Source organism: Fukomys damarensis, unplaced genomic scaffold (assembly GCF_012274545.1).
Source record: "Fukomys damarensis isolate Sample0158 unplaced genomic scaffold, DMR_v1.0_HiC HiC_scaffold_16, whole genome shotgun sequence".
In the NCBI taxonomy this organism is placed as follows: domain Eukaryota; kingdom Metazoa; phylum Chordata; class Mammalia; order Rodentia; family Bathyergidae; genus Fukomys; species Fukomys damarensis.
In genome coordinates, this window is record NW_022900928.1 from 63269975 (window position 1) to 63281896 (window position 11922).

Here is an 11922-nt window from a genome sequence, read left to right on the forward strand (position 1 = left end):
TGGGGTCCTTGGCAGATCTGACATTCTGTATTCTGTGATTGGATGAACTAAACCAAAGCTACAGCTTCCATTTAAGTCTCTTCCTAGGTGGGAAGTGCTATAGACTAAAAATTATATAACAATAAATACCCAGGGGAGTCAAGCAGTTATGGAGTAGTCCCCATGTGCTCAGCATATTGTAGGGCCATGGAGAAGCCAGGGCCAGTGTAAGGTATAACCCTGCTGCTCAAGGTACTGACAGCCTGGCGGTGGCACCAAAACACACACTTGAAACAGTAGGGGAGAAATGAGTCGGACTGGAGCCAGTGCTAATTCACCCAAATCTGGTCAGGCGCTGTCCACAGGGTCCAGGAAGCCCCAGGGAGGAGGCAAGACTCTCCACGTCCCAGTATTGTGACCATAACTTGTAGCTAACATTTGTGTAGCAGCAAAACATTATTACCTATATGATCTCCATAGTCTTGTGTGAGGAGGATATTTTAGGTATGAAGAAACAAACTCTAAGATTTTTCCTGGGCTGACTTGTATTAAGTGATGAAGCTGGGATTTGAACTGGAGTCTCCCCTGGTCAAAGCCAGTGAGGGAGCGAGACGTTATGAGCAAAGATATGCCAGGTGTCTAGACGCAGCAGTCTACAGGGGAATGAACTGGCAAAAGAGGTTGGGTGGGTGAGGTGAATGCCAACCTAGTAAGTATGAGAAGCCGACCTGAGTGAGGTCTATGATGGAAATTCAAATGATCGTAGCATAGCTGCAAAAAGTGTTTTATGTCCCCAATGTGGTTATCCCATCTTGGGATGCTTGTGGGAATGACCAGGGCACAGGCTTGGCAGAGCATAGCCGCAGAATTACTCAGCATCCTGGAGACTCTTGTTTCTGCTGCTTCTCTCCAGGCCACCAAGGATCTTTACATTTTTGTGTGAATTAGAAACTCATGAAAAACTGAACCCCACTTCAAGAACATACAACTTGATGTCAGGGCACAAAGCTTGATTTTGTGTCCCCATCTACCCCTTCGATCTGACACCCTTGGCAAGTGAGCAATTATATCCACAGTCACATGTGTCCATGCCCAAGTGTGCACCAGACAGCTTCTTCTCCTTGCTTGGGGCATTTACAAGGTGGTGTGTGAGGGAGGGGATGGGAGCTGGAAGCCTCTGTACTTCCCGCTGCTTTCTGAGTCTCTTCTAAGAGGGCCCACTAGCTGGTCTGGAAGCAGCCATGAAAATAAAATACACAAGGTCAGGAAGAAGCAGAGCAGGAACAGTGATGCTGATCTAACTTTAAGCTTAGAGTAACAAAAAGTGGTGCAGGACGGCTGAGGCAAGGGCAGTTGTACTTCTGAAGCTCCCCCTCCCCCGCTGTGCTGTTAATATGGAATACAAGGCTCAAATCTTTATTATATAAAAAAAGGTGGCCGCAGCAGAAGAGGGTGATCCAGTATGAGGGGGGAGAGGAGAGCCACACACTGAAATCAATACTGCCCAGGACAAGCATTATCCCATGTGGAACACCTCAAGCCTCTGCCTAGAAAATTTGATTGGATCTTCAGAAAAACCTATTAGTGTGTTGTCAGGACCTTCTGGTGATAACTGACCAGCTCTTGCCAATCGATGCTCTTCACTTGTGGAGCTCCTTATTTTTTAACAGCATAATTGTTTTTTTAATAACGGGCTGGCTCACCCACTCAAGCAAGCAGGGAGTGAAAGTCAGACTCCCACCTTAAAATACAGAGAATCCTGATGCTCCAGCCACTTCTTCCTAATTGCGCAATTATTTTACCCAGCACCAAGATGGAAGACTGGGTCAGGGCTGGGGGCGAGGCTTTTTCAGACTCAGCAATGTTGTTAAGAAAAGTCACAGAAGTAATTATGCAAGTCAAAATTATTTACCAAATGAAAGCCATTCTTCACAAAAGAGCCTTTATTTATTTTTAAAGAAAAGGTAAAAATTGGATGATCCCAGGATGGCAAAGACACTGTAAAGCTACAGTGCAATTAGTTATCAATTATTACAAGCTTGTTAATTTTCAACCCAAGAGCAAGCAACACATTTTATTTGGGGTTTTAAATGCACTATAATAACAGCAGTATTTTTGCTCTTTACTGTACTTTAGATCTGAGATGTCAAAGTACTTTACAAACAAATAACCCGAAACAATTTGAGATGGAGGCTCTTTATAGACGGAGAGCCGGCCAAGGGAGGAAGAGATTTGCCCAAGGTCACTGGCTGAATCAGAGGCACAGCTGGAAACACTACTCATGAATACTGGCTCCTGGAGTTGGAGCTCATCACCACCAGCTCTCCTCCTCCCACACACCAAAACAAAAACCAAGAGCTGGAAAACAGCAGCAGGGCAGAGAAGTCACCTGCCCTTCAAAGCCCAGGGTGTCTGCCCCAACAATCTGCAGTACAGCTTGGAAGCTGGGTGTGCAGGTCAGACATCTCTGCATATTGCTGCCGCTCAACCCACAAGGATCAGCTGCTAATGAGTCTAAAAGGCTTTATGCAGATCTGGGGCAGCTCAGCTTTCCATCCTGAGCCCCCAGGGTGCATTTGTCAGTTTCTGGCAAAGTATCAGCTTGGAAAGAAGGGGGTTGATGGCTCACGAAAACAGGTATATGCTGCCCTCTTGGCAGGTTTTAGCTTTTCCTGGACTGGATCCCTCCAGGACCTGTTCTGAGTACTCAGAGTTAGGTGCAAGATTCAGAGAGCAGAACAAGAGAACAAGAAAGGAGAGAGCAGAAATGTTTGAAAACGTTTGCAGGGCCTAGAACCTCAATTCACAGAGGCACTGTTCCACAGTATGTCAAATACAACCCACCCCCATGTTGAATACACTTTATACCCGATTATTTACCAGCTTGGTTGCAGATTGGTTGACACTGTTGTGGTTTTATAGATATTTAATGAAAAAATCTAATAAATCTGATCTGACAGTTTTCTGGTCTTCTCTGAATTTTGGAACTCCTATTTTTTTCTTTCCAGGTCTTAAATGTGTTCACAGACCCTGAAAACGCTTTTAGTGCATATATTGACCTTAGTGGGTAAAATAGCCTTCTAAATTAGAAGGCAGGGATGGGAAAAAAACAGTGTTGATCAGGATGAAAAGAAACAAAATCAAAACTAAGCCAAAGTGAAAATGTAACAAAGCAGGCAGTGGGAGTTTGAGAAACTTTAGTACTTCTAGTTAGAAAGAACAGAGCAGGCCTTACCAGGATATTTCTAGGAAAGAGAAGGACACATGAAAGACCAATCCAACTATAGATGAAAAAACTTCTCATTATTCATTTATTAATAATTTACTGAGCAAAGGGCCAGGTACTATACTTGGCTTTGGAGATACAGAGCTGGATCAGATTCATTCTCTACTCCCAAGGAATTTACTGTTTATCGAGGGAGACAGATAGGTAAACAAACTGTCCAGACATGCGATAAGGACACAAATGGAGAGGCAAGTATGAAGAATTGAGAAAACACAGAAAGAACCTGAATCCACCTCCAGGGAGGAAGACACCCCCGGAGTACCCCAAGGCACAGAGGTGTGAATGGTGCTGAAATAAAGCTTAGCAATTATAGGGCGAGGGTCTGGGTCTGGGCATGAGTGGGGGCGGGTCACAGTGTGAGACAGAAAGGCCAGACTAAGCTGATGGCATGTTGTGAGGATTTGAATTTATTCTGTAGTCAAATGTCAGCCGAGTGTTGTTTCCAAGCAAGGGAGGGACCTGGTACACTTGGCTTTAGGACTGACAATGGGCTGGGGGACAGGGACAGGGAAGCCTGGAGAGGTTGCTACATTCCTTTGGTTGAAGGCTCCTTTTAGGACCACAATGAGGCAATATAACATGGAAATGATGAGTTTGGGCCAAGCTTGCGAAGCATTTAAGGAAAAATAGGCAGGAATTTGGAAGTGGAGTGGCTCTGAGGTTGCTGGGCTGGGAGATGGAAAATGCTGTTAACTGAGAGGGATATAAGGGAAGGAGTAAAACTTCATGACCCTAAAGCACACGCCAGGCTAGGCAGGATGAGTTCCCACTAGTCTTTGAGAAGTTGCCAAGAAAATCCAGTGATGCTCTTATGAGGTGGGTAAACTGCAGCCATGCAGAGTCACGAGTAGATTATGGTATTTGTTTGGGGCAGCCCTAAGATAGAAATATGGCTCTAGAGAGCAGCCACTAGCAATCTGCTCATTCTACTTCAAAAGGGGCTTGCAGTCAAGCGAGAGGGGAGAGGGACCAATTGGAGAAGGGAGAGGGATGAGAGAGAGAGAGCTGATTGATACCTCTAAGGTCAAGTTGAGATCAGAACTGGGAATCCTGTTGTGTTTCATGGTTGAAGAGAGCTTATTGGAAGTCAGCTAATGAAAGCTCTCACCTATCACCACCAGTCTGCATTCTCCCTGGCTAGTAACACACCTTCATGACAGCTAGTGTGGTGGCAGGATTGAATTGAGATGCAAGTATCTATCAATCACACCAAATTCATTGGGTTAAACTTCTGTCACCCAGAGCCGACGTTTTCCTAGCAGAAGTAATGAGCTAGAAATAAAGTGCCATCCAAAGCCAAGTCTAAGTAAGTCTGTGATCATGGATGTAGCAAGCCATAGCTTCCTTCAGTTTGGGCTTTTCAAACAGATGGATACTCTAGCATGAAACTGCCAAGACTAGAAAGAGAGGGCAAGTTTAACACACATGGCTGGGGAAACGGCTGGGCCATCCATGGAGAAGGAATCCCATATTCTGGCCAGGGACTTGCTCAGCATTTGTGGGAAGTAAACAGTGCCACAAGGGAACAAGAGTACTTGGTCTTCAGTGTTGGCAAAGGGAAGACAAAAGATGATGCTCTGGTTTGGGATGGCATGAATGAAGCACACATGTCCATAAATAAACCAGAAGCCCTCCAAACATGCTGCTCATTTGTTCACACAAAAGCCAGGCTGGCAGCCCTCTTGCCCAGCCATGTTCACAGTTGGATCCTTAATGCATTGTGAGCGTTCAATCAAACTTTTAGTGGTGAAACTCTGGGAGCAGAAAGCCAGCTAAGCCCAAATGGTCCCCTTGCTTTTCCATCTTTTGTGGCTGCCTGGCTGTGCTCTTATGGGTTTTGTTGTCAACAAACTCCTGGCTTGCCGTTGAGCACTCCAAATTATTGAAAATGACTACAGCTTAAGACTGGCAGGATGATTGTTAAAAACAGCCCTGGCATTAATCATAGCTTAAGAGCTTTTGGAAAATGATTCTAATTCAGAAGGGGTGGCTTACAAAGAGGCTTGTCGAAAGCGAAGCACACATCAAATTCTGAAAGGCAAAAAGCCTCCTTGGTACCCACACCTGGCTGCTTCTGCAACCCAGATGGCAGATGTGTGTGTGTGTGGGGGGGTGCAGCCTACCTTACCAGTTCACTCCATCTGAGACCACCGTGGGTTCGCCACATAAAGCCTATACCCACCCTCCCCAGTCTGGGAACCTTGAGATGGGAAAGACTGCAAGGGAGGGGTGTGCCCCAGTTACAAGTCTTCCCAACAGTCCTCACAATCAGGAAGAAGTAGCTGGGTGCCTTGTTTTCTGTCAACACTTGGGATGCCTGAGACCAATGCTAAAATAAGCTGTGTGCATAGAGGCAGCTGTGTGGGCAAACACATGGTCAGCATTTGCAAGAAGCCAGGCAGGGCAACGAGCTAATACTTCTGCCTTTTGCCTGCCTGGCACAACAAAGGAGAATGATTTTTGCCATCAGCATTCTCCCTATCTTGGAATCATTGCACAATTTAGTATGATTAATGGCTTCCATTTAGGAGAAGCTGAGAAAGAAAACAGTCGGGGAGTAGTGGCACTCAGCTGGGGGTGCTTGTGGCTGCAGCTACAATGAAAGGGAGAGATATGTGGCTGGTGTAGCCAGCCGTGCCCTCTACCTTTCTTTCCAGGCACCATTGGGGAGATACATGGCTTTTGATGAGCATTTGAGTAAACAGTCTGAAAGCTACAACCCTGCGGTAGCTTCATTCTTGCAGCCTTCCCAACACTTGAGACCTTGTGCGAAGCCACTCCCTCTTGACCTGCCAACTGGAGGGTCATGCCCAGAGGTTCCTAACTAAGGGCTAGGTTGAGAGCCAGGACATGGTGATGGTGTCAGGGCTTCATAGCTGAAGCTAGAAGCACTGACTATGCCACTTTTTGGCATTTCTGATGGCCACTTGGGGTGCTGCACAGGGACAGGAAGACCCCACCCTTATGTGGATGGCAGTGGTGACCTCCAACATAGCTGTCTTGTCTCTGGAGCACCCAGGCTGGTGGACCTGGTCTTAGCTTTCAGCAGCTGGTGTCCTGGGAGTTCTTCTCTACTTGGTAGTGTTCTTTTCCTTCCTCTTCTGCAGGTACTGGCTGTTTTTCAGATCCCACGGCTGCTGCAGGTGAGTGGTGAGACAAAGGGCGCCACAGCCAAAGACTTGTGGGTGCTGATAGGAACCAACCAGGAAAACAGAGAATTCAAGAGGGCCTGCATGTTTTAGCAAAAGGCTTTGTGACTGAATCCAGAAAGGGAGAAAATTGGTGACTCAGGCCCTTCTCGATGCATTGGTGTCTCTGCAAGGAAATCTATTATTTTCCACAAACTGTCTTAAGCATCTCCCGGGCTACATTTCTGGCTGTGTTAAGAATCAAGCCATCAAGAACAGCTGTGAATGTTATACACTTTCAGCAGCAGCAATGGGCTTTGGCAGGGAAGTAGGAGCGAAAAACCCAAGTAGGACATTTTGGTTGACAGTAATGGCATTTTCCCTTCCTTGTCCAAACGATAAAAGATTCATGCTCCTAATTGCAACACTATAGCTGCCCCCATCACTTTATTCTGGGAGAGGAGGTTAGAGAAAACAGGCCTAGAGAGAGGGAGAGAAAGAAAAAGAGAGAGAGAGAGAGAGAGATGGATAGTAATTTCGTCACTAGCTAACAGGGACTGATTAGTGCAGAAGATTCCCTTCCACAGCAATACTTTTTAATCAGGACTGCTGTGTCTGGGCAAACAGCTTTTGTGGATTAGCTAGACTGGAGCCTGCCAGCATCCGTTGCAAGTTTAAATGATGAAATACACAACTACAGAAAAAACAAACCAAAAAAGAGTAATAAAGTCACACATTTCAATATTCAGCAACCATTAAGGGATTTAAATATTTGCTTGCTATAAAAGGCTTGCATTAGGCTCTTCCAACACCAGCTCTGGAAGACTGAAATATCAATTACAGATCAATTTTCCCCCTAAGTAAACACTAATGCAGGATAAACAGTATTAGAAGATGCAATCGTAACATTGCTGACTTCAGGATGGACTTCCTGCTGGTAACAGCAAGTTTAAGCCTTGTGATTAATTAACCTGAGAAGACAGTACTTAAGGAAGATTTAAGGCGGGCATGTCTGAAATATGACTGTGAGCCAGCACATATTTAGAGGGCAGCTGGTTAAGTCCTGGGACCAGAGTCCACATTGACTTGCCTCAGTAGTGGTTTTCACTCCCCAGCTCACCACTTTAAAGGATTAGGAGGGTAAAGTGGGAAGCAAGGGTAGATGTGCATGTGTGTGACAGAAAATGCAGTAGAAAGTCAGGTTCCTCTTTGGAATTAATTCCACATTTCAATATGGTTGATTTTGAGTTGTAGCTCCTGCACTGACCACCAGGAGCAGTGCACAGTTTTTGTTCCTTTGGGACCCAGAAGACCAAAGCATAAAAAATAAAACATATATAGTCTCCTGTGTATCAAAGAGCCAAGACAATGAGGATTATAAGATTGGAAAACAGATTCTCGCTTTTAGATCTTGGCTTTCAGGTTCTCATATTACCCTTGATGCCTACCACCATCTTCCCACCTTGAGTAATATTATAGGGCCATTCTGGGGGCACTGGATCCTGCAGCTCCTATCAGAGGCACATTTCAGTATTTTGAGATGAACACAAATGAGGCAAGGAATGTGGTTTGAATATTCTAAAACATCATGCTGCACTCTGAATGATAACAATGTTACCTTACAGCTTCACTTAGCCGTTACTAAAAATGTCATCATCACCCAGATGGGGGACAAGTATGTGGTTCCGTAGGTCCTTAAGAATGATGGGACCAAAGGCACTGAAATCAGGGCAAGCCAGCTCATTTTCTTCAAGGCCAGCCTGAAAGCTACCTAATTCAAGGATGAAATTAACAAATATCGAGTTTCAAAATACAAAATTGGCACCTCATTCTACGTATAATGTAAGATTCAGGCAACCAGGTGCTTGACTATTCCCCTTTCATCAACTGCTACTGCTGAGAGCCTACTCTATGCCCACCACTGACTTTCACACACTGGCCACAAGGTCATTTGGTTGACAGCCAAGAATCCCTTCCTTCCTCTGTACATTCAAGTGCTTCATTTTGGAAATGTTTCTGAACTATAATGTGTAGCTGTGAATATCAATTTCACTCTGAAGGAATGTGGCTGCCAACTCTTCATGACTAAGGCTGTGTCTGGCATCCCAGCAAATAGGTGTATTAGTCTGAGGCAAAACGTTGTAATGGAACACAAATGCTTCACTTAAGCACGGCTTTTCTACCTGTTGCATGGTGATTGCATGGTTGCTTTAAGGTTCTGGATGACAAAATCAAAGGAACACGTCTCTGTGGAGCAAGTCCACAACAGTACAAGAATTACATTTCAGGTAGACAGAGGATTATGAAAGACTGCACCAATTAACACCTGCAGGCTTCCAGCTGATGTATTTGGAGAAGGCAACTAGGCCAAAAAACACTTGAGAAAGCGCTCTGGAGATGGAAGGACCAGGCAACGTTATCAAGCTCCTACTAACACTGCTTTAGATGCTTTTCTCATTTGCATACTCCAGGGATCTCGGAGGGCAAACATACAGAAAGTTGCCACCATACATCTGCCTCAGTTCAGTGACCTTCTGGGGTCCCTTCTCTGCAGGTTTCAGCCAAATATGACTCTTCATCCCAAAGATGGGTGGGGCATGACACACATTATATGCCACATGACTTGGAACTTCCATATTACTGAAGTGACAAGGAAGGGGTCACTAAATTCCATGGCAAGGTTCAGAGTACTATGAGGTGTCCACACACAGAGGACCTGAAAGGGCTCTAAGTGAAAGTATTTCTTATAGCCATGGGTTTCCTTTTAATCACAATTTGCCTTTAACCTACATTCTGATGAACATGTAATAAATGCTTATTTTCTGCTGGAACCCTACTTCCTAATCTCTTTCTCTCCCTCCTTCTTGTGGTGCTAGAGACTGAACCCAGAACCTCCTGCATGCTAAACACATGCTGTACCACTAAGCCATACCCCCAGCCTGGGACTGCTTATTTCTTTAGTGGCTTTGGCAATCCCTACGTTACAGATCAAGAGACCAAGGCCAGGAAGGTTGGGCAACTTGTCTGCAGTTACACAGCTAATAAATGGTGGGGCAGGGATTTAATCCCAGGTGAGCTCACTCTAGCTGCACTTTTGAGTGCCAGCCCAAATTGCCTATGTGGGTCCTGATCTATAATATAATGAATATGCACTCCTCATTGCTCCCTGCCCCCTGGCAAAGGCTGTCTTTGCTGGACTTTGAGGACAGCCACAACTGATCTGCCTTCCATGGAGAGTTGATTTCATTTTATTCTTCCCATACACACTGGCAGGCTGGCTGGGCTTGCACAGCCCTCTGCATCTCACACTCACAGTACTTCTCTATAAAACCAACCTGCTAAATCCAGCAGGACTCCTAGTGTCTCCATGAAGGTGACTCTCCAGCCTCCACTCATCCCCCTTCTCTAAAAACCCTCACAGCACCCTCTGGGTGCCTTCCTGCCCTGGGTGTGGCACTCATAACTGAGGGGCACTTCATGTTTTCATATGGTATAACTGATAACCTGGCTGGCCTCCGGAGATCACCTTAAACTTCTCCTTGTCCCTCACAATGCTGGACACACAGCAGGTGCTCGATAATTGCATATCTGATTAGTTGTTTTTTAACATGCAGACAGGCAAGACACCAGGCCAGGATGTAAGAGGCCAAAGTAAGATACACAGGTTTGGCTTTTCTGGAGCTTACCTTTTCTTTCACTGCTTATTCTTCCCCATTACCTGACCAAGAGAGAAGTGGGGAACTCATCCATAGCGGGAGAGCAGTGGGATAGGGCACTTGGAGACTGGTCAAATATTATCTGCTCATTTATAAGATCAGCCACCATGAAGTATACTCATTGTTCACTTCGGCCTGCAAGGCAAGGACGATGACAACAGACTGAATCCTGCTGCCCACCCAGGCCTGGAAGTGTCAGCAACCTAAACAGCAAGTGAGAACAATCTTCTGCAGGCAGCCAAGCCAGTCCTCGGTGGCTCATGTCTTCCTTTTGTGAAAGGAGAGAACTTTAAATGAAGAAGGCAGAATGAACTGTTAAGACACAAATTCCCAAAGGAAGAGACAGGTGGAGCAGGCAACACAGGGAAGTTGGTGGGTGGTTGGTGAAAGAGGGGGGCGAGGGTGGGAGGCAAATCCACAGTTGGGCCGGTCCCTGGGGTCCGGCTGCTGCATCCTGTATACCTGCACAGATCACTGAGTCCACGGGAGGCGCCGCCATTCAGCCCAGCACCTGGCTCACCTGTCCACTGAGAGGGCAGAAGAGGACAAGGACTGGAAGGATGAGAAGGGGAGAGAATGCAGTCCCATGAGACCCAGCTGGCAGTCAGCAGCCAGCACTACCGCCCATGGCTCGGCCCTGCACCAGGTCCTAAGGAGGAAGCTGGGCCCTGGGGCGGAGGCATCCGTAAGAACTCCATAAAGAGATTAAAGGATCACTTTGTAACATTAACTTTTTTTTATTAAGAAGACAGATATTTTATAGTACTTCTTTTTTTTCTTTTTCTTTTTTGTAAAAATGGTATACATGAACCAATACAAAATGCGAATGGGAACATATGGGTATGGAGTTTCTTACACTGTAACATTGTCCATGTACACCTTAAAAACAGAACTGGCCTAGAGGGAAAAATAAGACATCGGTGTGACTAAAGAACAAGCTTATTTGGCATCAATTATACATCCTTCATTATTTTATATTCCTTTAAAAAACACAAAAAAACAAGTTTGTTCTTTCTTCACTCTAAAAAAAGTGATCAACCTGTACAAAGTAATACTCAACAATACATTTCAAACAGTGCACTGTATACTTAAGAAAAAATACATAAGCCAATATACAAACTAAAATCCGTAATTTCCTGTTTTTGCTTTATTATTTTTTTCCCAATGTGTGGGGCCTACACTTTGCAATCTACCTGAGACGGAAAACACCAATCGAAACACATGAACCTGAGACATGTCAACACTGTAAGCCATGAAGTTACATCGGGAGCACTGCACTACTGTACACTTCTCAAAACAGAAAGATGGGAGCTTCCAGAAATGAGACGCCAATTCTGTGAGCAATGGTTGTTTTTTGTCTTTGTTTTTTCTAAAAAGAACAACTGGAAAAACCTTTCGACAACATGCTAAATGGGTCTCACCCTTTGATATGGTTACACTACAGTCAGAATGGGCGCTAAGGGCTCGGAATAGAGCTGCACATATAAAATTCATTGAAAAAGGGATGTTTGTTGTGGCTTTTTGTCTTTGTTAAGTGCCTAGGGATAGGAGAGGGGGTAAACAAAATGCTGCTCGATAATGGATTTCCTTTTACATACCAGTCCGTTCCCAAAAGGCCCCCATATTGCAATGGTTCTATCAAAGGTTAAAATGAAGACAACAAAAATAAACACACTATCAAATAACAAAGAGTTGACACTTTTTCCCCTTAAATAAATGAGCGTGAGTTTTCCACATAATGTAACAATAGTAAAAATGCACCTTGCAAAATCCAAAATTACTCACTGAAAATGTTATATAATATATATATTTA

At 44.9% G+C, this 11922-nt stretch overlaps 1 protein-coding gene across 4 annotated transcripts in view; it reads right to left on the minus strand.

The window, feature by feature from the left end:
* Positions 1-1937: 1937 nt before the first annotated feature.
* Cadm1 (cell adhesion molecule 1) overlaps positions 1938-11922 on the minus strand; it is a 331083-nt gene continuing 321098 nt past the window's right edge. For 2 of the 4 annotated variants that reach the window (XM_033764354.1, XM_033764352.1), the window contains one exon: positions 1938-6453. In XM_033764354.1, coding sequence (XP_033620245.1) covers positions 6308-6453 — 146 coding nt within the window. In that variant the 3' untranslated portion in view covers positions 1938-6307. The remainder of the gene's footprint in view (positions 6454-11922) is intronic. The other 2 variants (XM_033764350.1, XM_033764348.1) reach the window with 1 other exon arrangement.